The sequence below is a fragment of the Bombina bombina genome, chromosome 4, assembly GCF_027579735.1.
Source record: "Bombina bombina isolate aBomBom1 chromosome 4, aBomBom1.pri, whole genome shotgun sequence".
Classification (NCBI taxonomy): domain Eukaryota; kingdom Metazoa; phylum Chordata; class Amphibia; order Anura; family Bombinatoridae; genus Bombina; species Bombina bombina.
The window spans coordinates 462,354,256-462,376,613 of NC_069502.1; the positions used below are offsets into that span (position 1 = coordinate 462,354,256).

The following is a 22,358-nucleotide window of genomic DNA, read 5'->3' on the forward strand; positions in this document are numbered from 1 at the left end:
ACTGTCCTATCCGGCCAATAAAAGCCAAGGCTTAACTTTTGATAGAGGGACAGAGTTAAGCCAGAATCCCATGTCTTCCCTCAATTCTAAACTTTTTGTTTCTGTAACTATCTCTTTTGGAGACACCAAGTTTCGAGCTCAAGCCCTCATTGACTCTGGAGCTGCTGGAGTTTTCATTGATTCAAACTTTGCTGACTCTCTCAGGATTCCTCTTCAAGCCAAGAAACAGTTAATTAAGGTAACCACTGTTAGTGGACAGCCTTTAGGTTCTGGTATCATACAAAATTCTACCATTCCTCTTCTTTTGTCTGTGGACATACTACATTCTGAAATTATTAGTTTTGACGTCATCACTTCTCCCCACATACCGTTGATTCTGGGGTTACCTTGGTTGCAGCTTCATGATCCAGTCTTCTCATGGTCTAAAGGAGAACTTATTTCCTGGGGAACTACCTGTTTCAAACATTGCCTGCAAAATCCCTCAAAACCATCTGGTCCTGTCGTAGCTATGGTGGAAGTTCCTGATTCATTGCCTAATTACTATTACGCCTTTAGTGATGTGTTTTCTAAGAAGGAGGCTGAGACATTACCTCCACACCGGATATTTGACTGTCCTATCGAATTGTTTTCAGGGGCTCCTCTACCTAAGGGAAGGACCTATCCCCTCTCTTGTCAAGAAAATGTCTCTCTTGAGGAATACATAAAGGACAACTTAGCCAGAGGATTTATTCGTCCTTCCTCATCACATGTGGGTGCGGGTTTTTTCTTCATTGGGAAGAAAGATGGAGGTCTCCATCCCTGTATCGATTATCGGGCCTTGAATCAGATTACAGTCAAAAACAGCTATCCTCTGCCGCTCATTCCTGAGTTATTTGAACGTTTCAAGGTGCTTCTATTTTTTCCAAGTTAGATCTCCGTGGGGCCTACAATTTGGTGAGAATCCGTAAAGGAGACGAATGGAAGACGGCATTTAACACTAGATTTGGTCACTACGAGTATCTAGTTATGCCATTCGGATTGTGCAATGCACAAGCAGTATTTCAGCACTTTGTTAACGAAATCTTCAGAGACTATCTAAATCAATGTTATTATTTATCTCGACGACATTCTGATCTATTCCAAAACATTACAGGAACATGTACATCATGTAAGACTGGTACTTCAGAAGTTACGAGACAATTCCCTGTTCGCTAAATTGGAGAAATGCTCTTTTCATCAGAGTTCCATTCCCTTTTTGGGTTATATCATTTAAGAATCAGGTTTTGAGATGAATCCTGCTAAACTTTCGGCTATCAAGGACTGGCCCAGACCAACTACTCTCAAATCCCTGCAGAGGTTTCTTGGCTTTGCCAATTACTATAGAAAGTTTATTAAGAACTTTGCTGACATCACGTCTCCGCTCACTTCTCTTACTAAGGGCAAAATTGTAAGAACTGGTCCACTTCGGCAGTACAGGCTTTTGAAGCACTAAAATCAGCATTTTCTTCAGCACCTCTTCTCAGTCATACAATTCCTGATCTCCAGTTTATTTTGGAGGTTGACGCTTCTTCTATAGCAGCTGGAGCTGTTCTCTCCCAACGTGATCCGACTACCAGCAAGATACATCCTGTGGCGTTCTTTTAGAAAAAATTCAATCCTGCCGAGTTAAATTATGATGTGGGCAATAAGGAGCTTTTGGCTATAAAATTAGCTTTGGAGAAATGGAGGCATTGGTTAGAGGGTACCAGTCAACCTTTTTTCATTCTGACAGATCATAAGAATCTTTTATACCTCCATACAGCTACTCGTCTCAATCCTCGTCAGGCTCGGTGGGCTTTGTTCTTCTCCAGGTTTAATTTTGTACTTTCCTATGTTCCTGGTTCAAAAAATTCCAAGGCAGATGCTTTATCTAGGCAGTTCCAATCTTTGGAGCCTTCTCCTTCGGATTCTGAACCTATACTACGTCCAGTCAAAGTTTTGGCTCAAGTATACTCTTTTCCAGTACAGGCTTTACATGCTGCTCAAGTCCGGGTACCATCTTCTTGCAAACTACCTTCTGGTATCCTGTATGTACCCAAAGGATTACGTCTTAAGCTTCTACGTTGGGCTCACGACAACATTTCAGCAGGTCATCCTGGAGTAACCAATACTTTGTGGAAACTGAAGCAGCATGTTTGGTGGTCCACTATGAGGAGGGATGTTAAGGATTATATTGCTACTTGTAGTTCTTGTGCTTCGAACAAACAATCTTCTCATCGACCGTTTGGTCTATTACACCCTCTTCCTATTCCTCATTACCCTTGGTCTCACTTATCCATGGACTTCGTTACATATCTTCCAGTTTCTGCTGGAAATACGACCATTTGGGTAGTGGTGGATCAGTTCTCCAAGTCTGCTCACTTCATACCTCTTCCAGGCTTGCCTTCAGCTCAAAGACTTTCTGAACTCTTTGTTCTACATATATCTCGTTTACATGGTTTTCCCACTGACATAGTCTCAGATCGCGGAGTTCAATTTGTTTCCAAGTTTTGGAGGTCTTTTTGTAAGCACTTAATCAACATATCTATTTCTACTGCACATCATCCTCAATCCAACGGACAGACTGAGCGTGTAAATCAAGCCTTAGAATCTTTTCTTAGACATTATGTAGACCATCACCACTCCAACTGGTCTCAGTTATTGCCTTTGGTGGAATTAGCTCACAACTCACGCTATAACGCCTCATTACAGACCTCTCCCTTTAAGGCAGCTTATGGTTTTGAACCTAGAACCTTTCCTATGATTACCAGTTCTACTGAAGTCCCTGGAGCAGATCGTATTGTGAAAAATCTCAGTAACCACTGGCAACTCATTCGTCAAAATCTACTTTCCTCTTCCTTAAGACACAAGAGATATGCTGATTGCAGAAGGTGTAAGGCTCCTTTACTTCGTACTGGAGACAGAGTATTTTTATCCACCAGATTCATACGTCTAAAACAACCTTGTACTAAGTTGTGTCCTAAGTACATTGGACCTTTTCGAATTGTTTCCAAAGTTTATTCTTCTGCATACCGCCTGGCTTTACCCAAGACTCTCAAGATCCATCCAGTGTTTCATGTCTCCTTACTCAAGCCAGTCATCTACAACCTGTACTCTATCAAGAGTAAACCACCTCCTCCACTTTCCGTAGAGGGAAATTCTGAGTTTGAAGTCAGCCAGATTTTGGATTCCAAGTTACGGGGCAATTGGCTGTACTGCCTGGTCCATTGGAAAGGTTATCCTATCTCTGAACGATCTTGGGAACCAGCCTCTCATGTTCATGCTCCAGCTCTTGTCAAGTCTTTTCACAAGAAATACCCTGCCAGGCCCGGTCGGGTCCCCCAGAGGGGTCCTTGAGGAGGGAGCACTGTCACCCTCGGCCGCTGGGAAGCTCCAGCTGTCCTCTCTGTGTGCTCTGTGGGAACTCTCTAACTGCCAAACTCTGCAAAGACTGACTATCCTGGGTTAACCCTCTAACTTCCTGATAACCTGTTGCCGAACATTGCAAGTACTATTTATTCTGTGAATCTCTCAATCTGCTTGTTTACCTGTTGCCAAAACTCTGCAAATACTGTTAATTCAGTGTAAACCTTCAAACTGCTTGATATCCTGTTGCCAAACATTGCAAAGACTGTTTATTCTGTGAAACTCTCAAACTGCATGTTTACCTGTTGCCAAACTCTGCAAATACTGTTTATTCAGTGTAAACCTTCAAACTACTTGATATCCTGTTGCCAAACATTGCAAGAACTGTCTATTCTGTGAAACTCTCAAAATGCATGACAACCTGTTGCCAATCTCTGCAAGTACTGATTAATCTGTATTAACCCTCAAACTACCTGTTATCCTGTTATCTAACTCTGCATGTACTGACTATTCAGTATAAACATACAAACTGCCTGATAACCTGTTGCCAAACTCTTCAAGGACCGACTACACAGTATTAACCCTCAAACTGCCTGATAACAAGTTACCTACTCCTGCATTATTAACTGTTTCTTGTTTACCCTTCCTCTGTCTGAGTATAAGTGGACTATCCCTGCTCTCCTGATTCTGTGGAAGACTTTTCCTGAAACCAGTTCCTTACTCAGAAGTCTATTTGGCTGATATCTTGAATTACTTTGGACTCAGGCTAACCCTGCTCCATATCGTGAGTACATTGTTTTTTAGAGGTTGTCGTGGGGTCACGTTCTGGATTAAACTCAGAGTGCAAGGGTGTTGTTTAAGTTCGCCCTAGCATTTGGGTCTTCTTCTGGACTTTTCCTAACCTGACACCCACATTGTAATTCCTCTCTGCAGGAGTAAAGCGTTTAGAGAAAAAGGCTACAGGGTACAACTTGGAGGTTAAAGGATCCCTTTGGGTTAGGACTGCTCCAGCCCCTATCTCGGAGGCATCAACCTCTAAAGTGAACTGTAGGTCAGGAGCAGGATGGTGGAGCACAGGAGCAGAATTTTTAGATGAGAGAAAGCATTTATGTCTTGAGGAGGCCAATGTTTACAGTCTTTGTTTCGTTTTGTCAATTCAGTGAGTGGAGCGACTGTTTGAGAAAAGTTCTTTATAAACTAGCGGTAAAAATTGGAGAACCCCAAGAATCTCTGTAATTCCTTTAATGAAGTAGGTTGAGGTCATTCTAAAACTGCGGTGAGTTTAGCAGGATCCCTGGCAAAACCCTCCTTTGAGATGACATAACCAAGGAACTGAATCTGAACTTGATCAAACTCCCATTTTTCTAGCTTGGCTACCAAAGAATTGTCATGAGACGTTGAAGTACCTGTCTCACGTGTTTATGATGCTCCTCCAAAGTGGAAGAGAAAACAAGGATGTCATCCAGGTAGACGATGACAGTGAGGTTGAGGAGGTCACGAAAGACATTGTTGACAAATGCCTGGAAGACTGCAGGGGCGTTAAACAGCCGAAAGGGCATTACAAGGTATTCGTAATGCCCTGATCCTGTGTTTAAGGCGATCTTCCATTCATGGTCTGGGAAGATACGAATCAGATTGTATGCCCCACGTAAGTCCAGCTTGGTGAAGAAGCGAGCATCCTGGAGTGAGTCTTACGGTTCAGCGATTAATGGAATGGGATAGCGATTCTTGATAGTTATGTTGTTCAAGGCCCTGTAGTCGATACAGGGTCTGAGCCCACCAACCTTCTTACTGACGAAAAAGAAGCCTGACAGCAGGAGAGGAGGAAGGGCGAATGAAACCTTTAGCAAGGTTCTCTTGGATGCACTCCTCCATGGACTTGGTTTTCGGCTTTGGAGAGTGAATAAGTCCTCCCTTTAGAAAGTAGGGCTCCGGGAAAGAGGTCAATTTTAGTCGTAAGGACGGTGGCGTGGCAGCACGTTGGCTGCTTTCTTCTCAAACACATCTGCGAAGTCCGCTTATACTGAGGGAAGGCTTGAAGGAGTCTGAAGACTGGCTATGGGGATGCGGAGCAGTGGAGTGACTTTAGCAAAGCAGGAGTGGAAACAGGAGGTGCCCCAGGAGGCCAGTTGTTCTTCAGCCCAGTCGAACTGTGGATTATGTATACGAAGCCAAGGAAGACCAAGGATGACATGTTGTGCTGGGGAATGAATGACCTCAAACTGCAGCGTATGAAGGACTCCCACAGTCAGGGGTACTGACTCAAAATGGATCAACCCTGAACCAAGGGGGGTGCCATCCAGAGTAGTTATTTTGAGACAATGTATTTTCTGCCAAAGAGGTAAGCCAGCTTGAATCATAAAACGGTGATCCAAAAAGTTTCCAGCTGCCCCCGAGTCAATGAAGGCTTAAATGTGAACAAAATTCTGAAGAAAGGTAAGAGTAACAGGTACCAGAATCTGAGAAGAGTGAAGGGATTTAGTAGTGATCATGCTTAGGGGTACCCCAGTGTTATCCTCTAAGCATTGGTGTTTCCCGGCCGAATGTCACAGTTCTTTAGTTGGTGGGAGTTAGAACCACAATAAAAGCATAGTCTCAATCTCCTTCTTCTCTGTCTTTCAGACTCTGAGGGTTTGAAGGAGGAAAGATCCATGGGTTCCTCTACCGGTGTGGCTGGAGAAGTTGAAGGGGTAGAGGACACTTCAAAAACCGGTCAAATAGAAGGACGGGAGGGAATGACTCTCCGAGTTCTGTCTCTCCTGGAAGCGAGAGTCTAGACTGATACAAAGTGTTATAAAGTCATCCAAAGAAGAGGGAATATGACGATAAGTGAGTTAATCTTTGATGCGTTCATGCAGACCCCTCCTAAAGGCTGCCTTGAGGGCACTGCCATCCCAACTGGTCTCTAGTGCCAAGATGCGAAACTGAATGACAAATTGTGCCACAGTTCTATTGCCCTGGCGGAGTTCTAGGAGAGAAAATTCTGCAGAAGTACGGCCAGAAGTCCCAAACACAGAGGTAAGTACAAAAATGAACGCATCAGCATTGTTCAGGAGTGGAGCGTTCTGTTCCAAAGGGGAGAGACCCAGGCTAGGGCCTTGTCTTTCAGTAAGGAAACGATAAAGGTGACCCTTGACTGGTGAGACTGAAAGGTGCGATTATCGTTGCGGAAGTGCAACCTGCATTGGTTAAGAAAAAACCTACAATCAGTAGTACCTTCATACTTGTCAGGCAATGGTATCCAGGGTATACTTCCAGGAGCAGGGGAAGAAGCCGCAGTAGTAGAAGCAGAGACTGGCGGTACACCAACAGGAGAGGTAATCCTCGCTGCAACTAGTGAAGAGAATTGGACGGTTATAGCCTCTAGTTTGGAATCCACACTCTGCAACTGTGTGGTATGGGTTGTCCTTGAAGATAAACTGCTCTTGCTACCTCATTTGGCTCCATGGCCCAAGTATAATGTAATGCTTGTGGGATATTCCACTATCAGACCGAACTCGAACAGTAGTCTTCTTATCCCAGCGTCGAGCCGGAATGATAGGGAATATCCCAGAGCAGAGAAAGTTCGCAATATGAGGTAAGCGGCACTCACCACAAGCAGGATGGTCTTCGGCGGCAATAGGCAGGAAATGCAGTTCAGGATTAAACCATTAGAAAGGTCAAGCAGGCAGGGTTTGGCAACGGTAAAGCAGTACAGAGGTAAACCACTAGGATGGTCAGGCAGGCAGGGTTTGGCAATGGTAAAGCAGTCCAGAGGTGAACCACTAGGATGGTCAGGCAGGCAGGGTTTGGCAACAGAGAGGCAATCCAGAGCAATAGGGGTGAAACAAGCAGAGTAGTCAGGCAGGGTTAAGCAATAGAAAATCAATCCAGCAGATTGTGGGTAAACAGGCAGAGTGGTCAGACAAGCAGAGTTCAGCAGCAGTAAATCAATCCAGCAGTTTAGGGGTAAACAGGCAGAATGGTCAGACAAGCAGAGTTCAGCAGCAAAGTATCAATCCAGTAATAATAACACCCAGGAGAACAATACGTAACACCTATACTTGGGCAGGGGTAACAGTAAAATGAGAGACTTACATAGGCGCAGGATTTGCGCCACAGCTCCAGGACCGGCATCAGGAAGGAGGAGACATGCGACGATGACGTCAACGTCGCATGCTCAGAGGAACCGCCGCATCCCTGGCAATAGCCAGAGCATCCCTGGCAACAGCCAGAGTGATGCTGCGGCATGACAGCAAGTTTGACACCAGTTTGTTTGCCATAAAAAGTGTTAGGCCTGGCTGAGGACATGTTTATCCTATTAAAGGGTTCAGGCCCTTTAACTATCCACATAGAAATGAGTGGCTCAAAGGATTTTAACCCTTTTAAAATAACAGTTACTTATTTAAAAAAGGAAAAATATATGAAGTGGTAAGGTTGTCACCTATTTGTTTGCCATAAAAAGTGTTGGGCCAGGTTGAGGACATGTCTATCAAAGGGTTCAGGTCTTTATATATCTACACAGAAATTAGTGGCCCAAATGATTTTAAACCTTTTAAAATACAATTTACTTATTCAGAAAAGGAAAAATATATGAAGTGGCAAGGTTGGCACTAGTTTGTTTGCCATAAAAAGTGTTGGGCCAGGCTGAGGGCATGTCTATCCTATTAAAGGGTTCAGGCCCTTTAACTATCCACATAAAAATGAGTGGCCCAAAGGATTTGAACCCTTTTAAAATAGTTACTTATTTAGAAAAGGTAAAATATATAATGTGGCAAGGTTGGCACCAGTTTGTTTGCCATAGAAAGAGTTGGGCCAGTCTGAAAACACATGGATTGTATGAAGGGGCTCACGTCGGCCCTGTATATATCCCCAAAGAAATGAGTGGTCCAAATTATTTTAACCATATCAAAATACCTGTTACTTATTCAGAAACGGTAAAATATGAGGTGGCAAGGTTGGCATCAGTTTGTTTACTATAAAAAGTGTTGGGCCAGGATTAAAACACAAGGATTCTAAGGGGCTGACACCATGTATATCCTGACATAAACGAGTGGCCCAAAGGATTTTAACCCTTTCAATATAAAATTTACTTATTCAAAACATAACCAAAATTGTGCCATGTTTACCACCTGTTTATTGCAATATAACATGTATTTGTATAAAATGTAAATTTGCAAAGGTTTAGGAAGTCTATTATTTTATTTAAAATAAAAATATTGGTATTTTGTTTCTACATGTTTATTTGGCTGATTGTAATCAGTTGCCCTATAAGAAGCCAACTTTAGCGAATAAGAAGCCAACTTCAGAAATTGTGAAAATATTAATAAAATGAGAGCGTGCGTGCTCCCGTTATACACGAACATAATATTACAGAGAACACGCTCTCTTGATGATGTTACATACATAGACGTATTGCCTCTTTAAATGGGGAGGATAAATCTCCCTGCAAATAAGAGCTGTGTCACTGCGCTGTAATGTCATCTACTACCCAATAGCAGTTACGCCACACGGTCATATTGTCATTGGATCTTCTTTGTGCTGCTCCGCATGCTCACGTCTAAAGCACGTGCCTCTGTTACTTTTTTACCCGGCAGATCACGTGATGCAAACTCCTCCTAATCGGCCATACGACCCCGTCATGTGACTAGCTGCGTATGTGTAAGCCGACGCAGCGCTTTCTCGTTGCCCCACCTCTTCCGCTTAGAGCGTCACGTGAGTCGGGTTCACGCTTGCGCAGTACAACGCCGGCATCCGGAAATGGTTGAGGTCGCTGCTGCGGCTGCGCCCGGCTGCAAGGAGTGAGGAAAGCAGGTGAGGACCCGGCAGGGCCTAAACCCCCAATCCACAGCCATCCTCCATTATACATGATTCGCAGTGTCCATCGGTTAGCCTTATTTTCGGATCTTCTTCTTATGTTCCTTGCTGAGTTACTGATCTCCGGCTACGCTGCTCTTACACCATTGTCCTTCTCTGTCGGCCGCGTCCTCTCTGTCAGGCCTTAAATAGCGTGTACCGCACCCGGTTAGCTGCTTGGAGCCTGATGTCTATGAGTGTGTGTGCCTATTATTGCTAAGCCTATAGGTATGAGTATAACGTGGTTTCTTTCACCCCCCCAGCACCGATTCGAGGGCTTTGCATTACATCCCCATGGAGGGAGCATACGTGACGTCATTTAGACAGAACGTTAATTCACACCCCTTCCCATTGGTACCACATGTCACTTTCGTGGGTGCAGTGTGTTTTATTTGTTAAATAAAATACCGTCATAACGCTATAACCAATATTTGTCAGATATTGTTGGTGGAGTTGTTAAACTATAACTTCATTGAGTAGCATTACTTAATCGGACAGGCATCGTTCAGTTGTGATGATTCTTAAACTGCCAGTGGGGCCTGTAACGATATTGTAGTTCTCTTTGGCAGCCCAGCTGTAAACCTCTCTGCCAGAGCTGGTAAAAGCTCTGCAGTGCCACTTGTTTCTCTTTTGTATGTTACATGGCAATAGTTTACTGGAATTCAGTATCCTGACATTTAATTGCAGGCTCCTAATATGGTTGCATGGATAGTGCATGTGACACTGCATTTTTTTTTTAGTATATGTGAAACTAAACCAGATATGTTTTCTGTTTTCCATTTCATTAGGTACATTTTAAAGTATTTTGTTATTTAGGATCATCTTTACAGCATATGATGTAGTGTCCATCATTTAATGATACTCCTTGTCCCATAAGAAGAGTGTGAATTTATAGCTAAGATCCAGGATCTTTCATTCCTTCACAGTGTGACATTGGATATGTGCTGGTGAGGTTAACATTGCAGTGTATTTTATTACAATATTGCACTGTAAGTTCAGTGTAGAGAAGTGTGTTTTTAATTTGAGTTTTGCTACTAACTTTTTTTTTTCTTTTTAGTATTGCATTGCCTTTTTTTAAAATTATTTTTGGCCCTACAATAGGGCAGGTTATACTTTTTTTTTTTTTTGTAAATTCTTCTTAGTGCTTGTAACATATGCCTGTATAAATGAGTTTCTTGTTTTTAGACTCTTAATTAATTTTAAATGAGTGAGAGTGACCGTCCTAGGAACAATGGCAACACATAATTTGAGGAAAATAACATATGCCAAGTTGGTAAGGCCACAGATTGATTTTTGAGTTGTAATGAATCTACTGAATGACTAAATGATGATTTGCTGTAATGTTTTTTTTTTTTTTAAATACACTTGATTTGCACCTTGATTAGCAAAGTGTTCTGATGCATAATGCTACGGGTATGAAAACCAGCTCATTCTTGGGAGTGAGTCAATTACTGTGCAGATTGAATTCATTTTTTTTTACCTGCTGGTGAACATTGTTATGATCAAACATAGATGTTCTTTAAAGGGACTGTCTATTCCAGAATTTGTATTGTTTAAAAAATAATCCCTTTTTATTACCCATTCCCCAGTTTTGCATAACCGACACAGTGATGTTAATATACTTTGTACCTCTGTGATTGCCTTGTATTTAAGCCACTGCAAACTGTCCCCTTATTTCAGTTCTTTTGACAGACTTGCATTTTAGCCAATCAGTACTGACTTATAAATAACTTCACAGGAGTGAGCACAATGTTATCTATCTAGCACACATGAACTAGCAATGCCTAGCTGTTAACAAACTGTCAAAATGCACTGAGATAAGAGGCGGCCTTCAAGGGCTTAGAAATTTGCATATGAGCCTACCTAGGTTTAGCTTTCAACAAAGGATACCAAGAGAACATAGCAAATTTGAAGGTAAATTGGAAAGTTGTTTAAAATTGCATACCCTATCTGAATCATGAACGTTTAATTTTGACTAGACTATCTTTTTTTTTTTTTTTTTTTTTTTTTTTTTTATAAAGGGACATCAAACCCAAAAAGGTTTTTTCCTGGTTCAGACATAACATGTAACTTTCTAATTTACTTCTATCATCAATTTTGCCTAATTTTCTTGGCATCCTTTATTGAATGTGGGACCAGGTGTAAACAACATTCTTATGTAATTTAGGCAATATTTACTTGTCATTAAATAGCTTATTCCCCTTATCCCGGTGTGCAGGTGCTTAGATTGGAAAAAAACTTCTGATTAAAACACTTGCTATAAAAATGAAATTGCGCAATCATCGATTGCGATCACCTGATTTCAGGGCTAGCATTGGATCATGGGAGACTGCTTTGCACGCCCCACACCACAGTCCTATTCTTTCTTGCATCAAAGGGGGAGGCTGCAGGACGCCATATAAGGTTTGATGTTCAATGCCATCCTAACGGCGTTTAAGCCCAGCGCTGTTAGGACAGCATTGAACATCCTAACAGCGTAAATGGGTTATACATGCAACCTAAAGGTGTGTGTGTGTGTATATATATATATATATATATATTTTAATACTTTTGTATACATAATACCTACAAAAAGAGAGTTTAGTACTGTAATCGGGAAGATAACATTTGTTTAAATATAGACCAGTTTTCTCCTCAGGAGTTTTTAATGGGAACACAGCCTGGCTGATTTTACTGACCACCGGCTAAAATTTTTAGCCAATATTAAGCTTAAATTAGCTAATCAAAATTTTCAATATTTATTGCACACATTATCGCTAAGTAAATGTTAAATTATGCCATTTTTTTGCTTTGGATAGCTAAAATATTTGAAATCGTATTACACTGCCCCCACCCGGCTACTTTATAATGCCACCCGGCTGGCAAAGTTTCTGTGGAGAACACTGTAGACTATGTGCAAACCAGAGACTTACAGGCAGGGAAAAATAGTAATGTTTGATAATTTTATTTAAAAAATACAAATTAAGTTTGAGTTATTGGTCCTGTATTCCATTTTTTTTTTTTTTTGTGTGTTTTGATACTATTGGTATTTTATCTACCAATAGTTTACTGGAATGTTTTTTTATTTTGTGTTTTTCTTGGTGAGCGGTTTTCACTGAATGCAATATTTATGTACAACAAAAAAATAGTTCTGCTGCTTGCTATTCGAACATTTAATCTTTCTTTGGGCACATATGGATATCAATGATACATTGCATTTAAAGGGATATTAAACCCAAATGTTTCTTTCATGATTCAGATAGAGCATGCAATTTTAAGCAACATTCTAATTTACTCCAATTGTCAATTTTTCTTAATTCTCTACATTTAGCCACCAATCAACAAGTGCTTCCCAAGTGCTGATCCAAAAATGGCCCTGCTCCTAAGATTACATTCCTCCTTTTCAAATAAGGATACCAAGAGAACAAAGAAAATTCGATAATAGGAGTAAATTAGAAAGTTACTTAAAATTGCATGCTCTATCTGAATCGTTAAAGAAAAAATTGGGGGTTCATATCCCTTTAAGGAAGATATGAGCAAGAGGTTGCTGTCTTGTTCAAAAGATGCATGCATTCTCATTCTGTCATGGAATCTGAATGTATAACAAATTTGTAGCAGACATTTATTTCTATGGTAATGTGACACTGTTGGTAAGGATTGTATTGGTAAGTAAGCTATTAAAACATTGCAGTAGTTTAAAGTGAATGTAAATTTTGATGCTAAAGTGCCCGGTTTTTAAAACTTTGATTAAAAACAGGGGCACTTTAATTCATCAAAATATACATTTCACTCCTGTTGTGACAAAAAAACATACCTTTTTAAACTTCACAGCAGCTCCAGCTTCCTCTGGTCTCACAAGCCATTTCTGATGTCAGAAATGATTGATGGGTGATCCTCCAATCACAGCTTCCCCCCAGGGGATTCAGTGTCTGATTCACTGCTGTGATTGGAGGAAGCCGGATGCCTCATTTTAGACCCAGGAAGAGACTTTGAAACGGGTGAAGGAAGCTGGAGCTGCTGTGAAGATTAAAAGGTGTGTTTTTTTTTTTTTTTTTTTCACAACAGGAGTGAAATGAAAATTTTGATTAATTAAAGTGCCCCTGTTTTTATCAAAGTTTTAAAAACCGGGCACTTTAGCATAAACATTTACTTTCACTTTAATATATGCAAGTATAATGTAGGGGTTAATTTGATGCAGGTTGTTTGCAGTTTTATTAGGCTATAATTTCTCCCTGTTAGCTAGTGTCAGTTATGGGAGTATGTACTGCATGTATGTTGTGCATCCTTAGGCTAAATCTATTAGCTGGCTGCAATATAAGTTTAATACAAAAAAATCCAGGTTTACTATATTTCAAGGTTTATGGGACACTGAACCCAATTTTTTTTTCTTTGGTGATTCAGATACAGCATGCAATTTTAAGCAACTTTCTAATTTACTCCTATTAAAGGGACAATCTACACCAGAATTGTTTTAAAAGATAGATAATCCTTTTATTACCCATTCCCCAGTTTTGCATAACCAACACAGTTATAATATACTTTTAACCTCTGTGATTATCTTGTATCTAAGCCTCTGCAAACTGCCCCTTTATTTCAGTTCTTTTGACAGACTTGCAGTTTAGCCAATCAGTGCCTGCTCCCAGATAACTTCACGAGCGCAGTGTTATCTATATGAAATATGTGAACTAACACCCTCTAGTGGTGAAAAACGGTTAAAATGCATTTTGAAAAGAGGTGGCCTTCAAGGTCTAAGAAATTAGCATATGAACCTCCTAGGTTAAGCTTTCAACTAAGAATACGAAGAGAACAAAGCAAAATTGGTGATTAAAGTAAATTGGAAAATTGTTTAAAATTACATGCCCTATCTGAATCATGAAAGTTTATTTTGGCCTGGACTGTCCCTTTAATTTTTCTTCGTTCTCCTGCTATCTTTATTTGAAAAGGGCATCTAGGCTTTTTTGGTTCATACCTCTAGACAGCACTTTTTTATTGGTGGATGAATTTATCCACCAATCAGCAAGAACAACCCAGGTTGTTCACCAAAAATGGGCCGGCATCTAAACTTAGATTTTTGAATTTCAAATAAAAATACCAAGAGAATGAAGTAAATTAGGAAGTTGCTTAAAATTTCATGCTCTATCTGAATCACAATAGAAAAAAATTGGGTTCAGTGTCCCTTTAAGCACATAGATTACAGCTTTACAATGTGTATGTCTGAGTACACATATACAACTATAACATTTGAATTAAATGTCTAATTTGCCCCAGATTTAAAGGGATAGGAAAGTCAAAATTAAACTTGCTTGTAATTTTAAGACTTTTTTAAATTCCCTTCTATTTTCAAATGTGCTTTGTTCTATTGGTATCCCCTGTTGAAAAAGAAAACACACATCCTACACTAAGGGGAGCTAGCTGCTGATTGTTGCCTGCACACATTTGTCTCTTGTGATTGGCTACCTAGATGCGTTCAGCTTGCTACCAGTAGTTGCATGCTGTTCCTTCAGCAAATGATAACAAGAGAATAAAGCAAATTTGCTAAAATAAATAAATGGTATGTTCCATCAGAATCATGATTTTTACATTTAGCCACCAATCGGCAAGTGTTACCGAGGTGCTGAATTAAAAATGGGCCGGCTCCTAAGCTTAGATTCCTGGTTTCCAAATAACGATACCAAGAGAATGGAGACAAACTTGATAATAGGAGTAAATGAAAAAGTTGCCTAAAATTGCATGCTGTCTGACTGAGACTGCCTCAGTAAAAAAAAAAAATGGTCCAGACTCTCAAACTTGTTGCATGGAAAGAGGTGAGATATTTTATTAAACATATTGTAGTTAGTGTCTCTCCTTAAAGGGACATGAAACCGAAAACATTTACTTTCTAATTACTTGTATTTAGGGCTGCAACTAACGATTATTTTCATGATCGATTAATCGGCCGATTATTTTTTCGATTAATCGGATAAAAAGAGAATCAATAATAGTTTCTATGTTTTAAATACAATCCACATAATGCGTGTTACAAATATAAACTTCAGACTAAAACTTTACATTAACACAACTGTTTCTTCAATTTTTAAGCAGCAGAGCACAGTTTTATAATTAAACAAAACCACAAACTGTTTGAAAAGAGTTAGACTATCACTGTTAATAACATTGTTATTCACTCTTTCAGAAACTTTGCATTGAAATGCAAACATCTCAACATGTCCACAGGCTTCTGGCTAGGTTGGTTCTCTGCAGCTGTATTTCCTGCAGCAGAGAAAAGGCTGTTGAGGTGTATAAGTAGGGTTTTGCCAATTTCACCAAAGTGGGATATTTATCTTTGTTAGCTCTTCACCAATGCTAAGTGTTTTTTCTACCTTGGCAAGGGGCCTCTCAATAAAGTAACCCTTGACTTCATTCTAACATAAAAATATCTATATGCAATGGTAAATAAGCAGCTATAAGGTTAGGGGAAATATCTAGTCCGCTATAAAAATAACGAATATATACTTATAAAGGTTGAATCTGGATCATATTATCACAATTTATTAAAAATATAAAAAAAACAAAATCAAAAAGCGCTATGGACTGTATATCAATAACAGGACAAAGCCTTACACATTTATTTATACAGTACATATAATCAGCAATAGCAAGCAATACGCTAATAATTGTGCAAACAGATAATAGTGCACATCAATTTAAATAACTCCCATCAATCTAGGGGCAAGGCTTGGCACTATATCATGAAAAGCATAGTTCCAAATCACCAGATTTAATATAAACAATCCAAATGATGACTATTATATCTGGGTTGCACATAAGCCAGGGGTAGTTGTAGACGTCTGAAGACGTCCTTTAGGCTAAGGACATAACCATAAAACACAATACCATGTGCAGGAGTTCATTGGAGTGAAGCAGCTGGTGTTGTGCACAGACCAACTAACTGCAAACCAACTAATCGATTATGAGATTCGTTGACAACTATTTTCATAATCGATTATGACGATTAGTTGTTGCAGCTCTACTTGTATTATCAAGTTTTCTTTTTCTTATTAGCTTTTGTTTAAAAGCAGGGGAGCGTAAAAGTGTCATGGGAACAAACTTGATAATAGATGTTAATTATAAACATTTTAAAAATTGCATGCTTTGTCTGAATCCCAAATACATGTTTGGGCCTTAATATCCCTTTAACATTACGCATATTAGCAAACTCTTATTGAGATACAGTTCCGAAGTTAAAGTTGCCTTTATAAAAGTTTGTGAGGTGCCAAATAATACTAACGAGGCGTCTTATAGAATCTCACCAGAGCAGAGAGCTTTAGAGAATCAGCTCATAGTTAGTAGCACTGAATACTACTACTACTACATGTGCACTTTTTAGGAGCAGATTTTACACTCTGCAAATTAGTACCTTAGATAATTTTAAGGGATTTTATTGAAAGTGGCTGTGTACACATTTTTGACCGGTTAGTTTTGGCGATACCGACATGACCGTTAAATGTATCCTAAGGTAAATGTGCTTTAGTTATAAAAATCTTTGTTTAGTGGGAGATGCAAATCTTCAACTTGCTAAATGCTACTTAGAGAGGTGATGTCAGCAAACATTTTAAGATTACCCTGTCACTCCCTTAACAAAGTAAGTTGACTCAGCAGGCTGCATATGCTGTTACACCCCCCATGCTGCTAAATATTTTTTAGGGGAGGTTGATTCAGCCTTTGGCTAGTATTGCTTGTTACAAAATGTAACTACTCATTTTAAACCTTTTTTATATAGTTGTATAAAAAAAAGTGTGTATGTAATAAACGATTAATAGAGACCCACGCACCAAAGGGCAAGCAAGGTTATTGGCTAAGCCGCTAAGAGGTGAAAACGCCACCTCCATTGAAAATAAGCTGATCTGTGCCGTGGTGGCTGGAGGCACTTAGATTAGCGCTAAAGCCGTGGCAAAACAAAGGTAACTATTCATCTTTTTTTTTTTTAAACGGATGAATGAAGGTCGTCTCTTTATTTTTAGTGATGATAAATCCTAGTGTTTTTGAAATGCTAGAATTTACCATCACTTTAACATTGTATCAAGCCTAGCAGCCATACAACTCTTCTTAATAAACACGTTTGATGCTAAATTTGATATTTATGTTGTGTTGCTGTTTTGCAACTTCTTTTAAAAAGGGACAAAGAACAATGTAATAATAATTATCTAATCTGCTATATACTATTGTATTCTTGCACTGTTGCTTGATTAGGACACACATTTATGTCCGCTCTGGATCAGAAATGCACTGCCAATCCTTAGCTGAACACAGCTGGTGAGTGGTGGCTATACATCCATGACTGATTCAGTGACTGTGTACAGCTTCAGACTGGTAGTGTATTGCTGATCCAGAGCGGACTATAGCTTAGTTTCCATTGCTTTTGTAAACTGGTGGAAACAAAACATCTCCACAGACTTTAACCCCTTCCCGCCGTTAGGATGTTTCATGCCGTACTAACTGTGCTGGGCTTTAGCGCAGTTAGGATGGCATGGAACGTCCTAGCTGTTTGGCTGTAGTGGCTTTCTAAACGGGATTGTGGGCTGAAGAATCAGGAACTCCCCCTGACCTGATCCCATAATTAAAATCCTGCAATCGCACAATTTAAGTTTTTACTTGTTTACATCCGTACTCTGCACAGCGGCTGTGTACTTGGGTGTCAAAGGCTAGTGATTGCAGGGGCATGGTGTCCCTGTGATCACATGCCTGTCAGTGATCAGGAGTGCCTCCATTACATGAGATACACACTGCAATCAGTGTGTATCTCATGCTGTTGCTAGATGTCTTCATATGCGGTTATCCTTCGACAGTAGTTATAGTGAAATATGACTTGCTGTGTATTCAATATCACTGTGACAGCTAGTGTGTATACTAAAATGAAGCCTAGATACTGGCATACTGCAATGTATGCTGGTACTAGTCCAAAGATGTCCTAAAAAGTACCCCATGGTCATGTGATCAGTGACAGCCAGTCACAGTGATCACATGTAAAAAATGACAAGACATTGGTTAACCTCTAGGTAAATACCATGGAGTGTCTGAATTCTATGCATGTACACTTTTGTGTAGCATTTTTTAATTGCGTAACCGCTATTTAGCGTACAGTCCAAACATAGCAAATTCTAGTGTTAGGCCAATAATTCCATCTGTAGTAGTTGACCTATATTTGCTATAAATTATTTGAAAACCTAGACATATGGGGTATTCCTAAAATCAGGACAAAACAATCTATTTGGAGGTATTTTTAAGCTACCATAGTTTTGTAGAAATGGTTATAAAGAAAGCTACAAAAAATAAATTCCCCCCCCATTTTCAGTATTAAATTCTTAGGCCTTTTTGTGTTAGCCTATATTTGTTAAAAAAAATAAAACGCGTAAAAAAACTACTGCTCCCAATTGAAAATGGCAGTTAAGCAAGTTGGCAGTAGCAGTCACAGGACCCCGCCAGTGAGGCTGTGTTCAGCTCGGGGGCTGTATTACTTAGCTTGTATGCACTTGATTCACCCATGCTCAAGTCATGTTGCCAGGAATTGTGAAACATTAAGTATGAACATTTGCCATTGTCTACAATTTTTTTTTTTTTTGCCCTTTTTTTGTAATATATATTTTTTTCCCGTCACCCTGTTGGTTACACACACATACTGTTTTTTTTTTTTTTTTCCCCCTCACTCAACAGAAGCAACATAAAAACACTTTTAGAAAATGTTATTTTGCTGAAATGTTCTGTGTCCAAAAAAATAGCATTTATACTATAGAAAGACAAATTTAAGTCAACCATACATAATGTAAAACAAGTAAACACATGAACAGGAGTAATTATACACTTCACGTGCACTTATAGGAATAGTCTACCAAAGGCTGGGGTGTAAGACTTATCTTTGGGAAGAGGAAGCTTTCTCATGCCCCTGACCATTAACAATCTGTTGTAGTGACATGGTAATTACATATATTAAAATATATATATTTTTTTTTAACCCCTTAGTGACCACAGCACTTTTCCATTTTCTGTCCGTTTGGGACCAAGGCTATTTTTACATTTTTGCGGTGTTTGTGTTTAGCTGTAATTTTCCTCTTACTCATTTACTGTACCCACACATATTATATACCGTTTTTCTCGCCATTAAATGGACTTTCTAAAGATACCATTATTTTCATCATATCTTATCATTTACTATAAAAAAAATTATAAAATATGAGGAAAAATTGAAAAAAACACACTTTTTCTAACTTTGACCCCCAAAATCTGTTACACATCTACAACCACCAAAAAACACCCATGCTAAATAGTTTCTAAATTTTGTCCTGAGTTTAGAAATACCCAATGTTTACATGTTCTTTGCTTTTTTTGCAAGTTATAGGGCCATAAATACAAGTAGCACTTTGCTATTTCCAAACCATTTTTTTCCAAAATTAGCGCTAGTTACATTGGAACCCTGATATCTGTCAGGAATCCCTAAATAGCCATTGACATGTGTATATTTTTTTTTTAGTAGACATCCCAAAGTATTGATCTAGGCCAATTTTGGTATATTTCATACCACCATTTCACCGCCAAATGCGATCAAATACAAAAAATTGTTCACTTTTTCACAAATTTTTTCACAAACTTTTGGTTTCTCACTGAAATTATTTACAAACAACTTGTGCAATTATGGCATAAATGGTTGTAATTTCTTCTCTGGGATCCCCTTTGTTCAGAAATAGCACACATATATGGCTTTGGCGTTGCTTTTTGGTAATTAGAAGGCCGCTAAATGCCACTGCGCACCACAAGTGTATCATGACCAGCAGTTAAGGGGTTAATTAGGGAGCTTTTAGGGAGCTTGTAGGGTTAATTTTTAGCTGTAGTGTAGTAGACAACCCCAAGTATTGATCTAGGCACATTTTGGTATATTTCATGCCACCATTTCACCGCCAAATGCGATCAAATAAAAAAAAAAACGTAAAATTTTTCACAATTTTAGGTTTCTCACTGAAATCATTTACAAACAGCTTGTGCAATTATGGCACAAATGGTTGTAAATGCTTGTCTGGGATCCCCTTTGTTCAGAAATAGCAGACATATATGACTTTGGCGTTGCTTTCTGGTAATTAGAAGGCCACTAAATCCTGTTGCGCCTCACACGTGTATTATGGCTAGCAGTGAAAGGGTTAATTAGGGAGTTTGTAGTGAGCTTGCAGGGTTAATTTTAGCTTTAGTGTAGAGATCAGCCTCCCATCTGACACATCCCACCCCCTGATCCCTCCCAAACAGCTCCCTTCCCTCCCCCCACCCCACAATTGTCCCCGCCATCTTAAGTACTGGCAGAAAGTCTGCCAGTACTAAAATAAAAGGGTTTTAAAAAAAAATGATTTTTTTTTAGCATATTTACATATGCTACTGTGTAGGATCCCCCCCAAAACCGCTCTCTAACCCTCCCCTCTGCTTTATTGGGGGCCATCTTGGGTACTGGCAGCTGTCTGCCAGTACCCAGTTTACAATAAAAAGTGCTTTTTTTTTTTTTGTTTTTTTTCTGTAGTGTAGCTTCCCCCCCCCACCCCCCACAGACAAACCCCCACCACCTTGCTGGTTGTTTTAATTTTCTATTTTTTTCTATTTTTTATTTCCACATTTTCTGCAGTGTAGCGGTTCCCACCCGCTCCCGCCCCCACCCTCCCGTGCGCGCCCCCAGCCACCCCCGCCCACGATCCCGCCCCCCTTCACATCCACAGGGTCATCGATGGCCGCCTCCCGGTCCGGCTCCCACCCACCAACACAGGGAGCAACCGATCTCCGGTGCAGAGAGGGCCACAGAGTGGCTCTCTCTACACCGGATGACTTACAAAGGTTATTGCAGGATGCCTCCATATCGAGGCATCACTGCAATAACCGGAAAGCAGCTGGAAGCGAGCAGGATCGCTTCCAGCTGCTTTCCACACTGAGGACGTGCAGGGTACGTTCTCAGGCATTAACTGCCTTTTTTCTGAGGACGTACCCTGCACGTCCTCAGTCGTTAAAGGGTTAAGAGAGATTCACATTTTGTTTACCAGAAACATGGTTTATTTATCCTTTCAACTTGTAAAATGCATTTATGCTTCCCTCTGCCTCCAGTATCTATTTCATGCATACTTAAAGAAATAGTCTAGTCAAAATTAAAGGGACATGAAACCCCAAAAAATTATTTCATTATTTAGACGGAGCATACAATTTTAAAAAACTTTCCGATTTACGTCTATTTAATTTGCTTGCTTTTCTTGTTATCCTTTGCTGAAATGTTTATCTAGGTAAGCTCAGGAGCAGCAAAGAACCTAGGTTATTGCTGATGATTGGTCTCTCGCGCTCTCACTTTCTCTCTTTTTATGACATTGTGCTGATTTTCGCACATCTAATCTAGCTCCAAAGTATCAAATGTAGACTGAAGTCTATAGATTCCAGTTTGTATAAAGGGTCTTCTGATATACGATGGAGGGGAAAAGAGTCTGCTCTTCCTGGTTTCCCAGCCTAACCTCATCAACAGTGATAAACTGGGAGCTTCTAAGTAAGTTTTTTTTTAATAGTTAATAATTCACCTACCCACCTGTCACTCAGTTTATACATAAATAATAATTAAAGCTTTTAAGCGGAGGTAGCTGGGGGAGTCTTATTATCTAAAAAAAAAAAAAAAAAGTTTTTAAAGAAAAGTGTTTTGAAATATAAAATGAATGCACACCACCTACTTTGGTGATCTATTGTGATAAATTATAATTAGTTTAATACTTCAATCACTTTAATTTGTGTCATACAAGCCACTGCTGACTCTCTGAGAAGGTGTGGCGTTTTGGCAGCATACGCACATATGCTGTGAAGCATCATCCAAACAGTAATAACATTTACTTGAAGCATTTTTGATAATGGAAGTATTTTGCAAAAGTGTTTCTGTTAAAAATTGAAGTGCACGTTACAGATATCAGTTTTGACCTTTCTATCTTAAAGGGACACTATACCCAAACATTTTCTTTCATGATTAAGGTAGAGAATACAATTTTAAACATTCCAATTTACTTCTATTACCTAATTTACTTCATTCTTTAGATATACTTTAATGAAAAATAGCAATGCACACGGTGAACCAATCACAGGAGGCATCTATGTGCAGCTACCAATCAGCAGCTACTAAGCATATCTAGATATGCTTTTCAGCAAAGAAT

General features: G+C 39.6%; 1 protein-coding gene across 1 annotated transcript in view; it reads left to right on the forward strand.

Annotated features, from left to right (window-relative positions):
- Positions 1-9,194: 9,194 nt before the first annotated feature.
- Positions 9,195-22,358, forward strand: part of EIF4G1 (eukaryotic translation initiation factor 4 gamma 1) — a gene marked incomplete in the record, with an annotated part of 460,856 nt that continues 447,692 nt past the window's right edge. Inside the window, 1 exon segment of the mRNA XM_053710345.1 lies at positions 9,195-9,229. Coding sequence (XP_053566320.1) covers positions 9,210-9,229 — 20 coding nt within the window.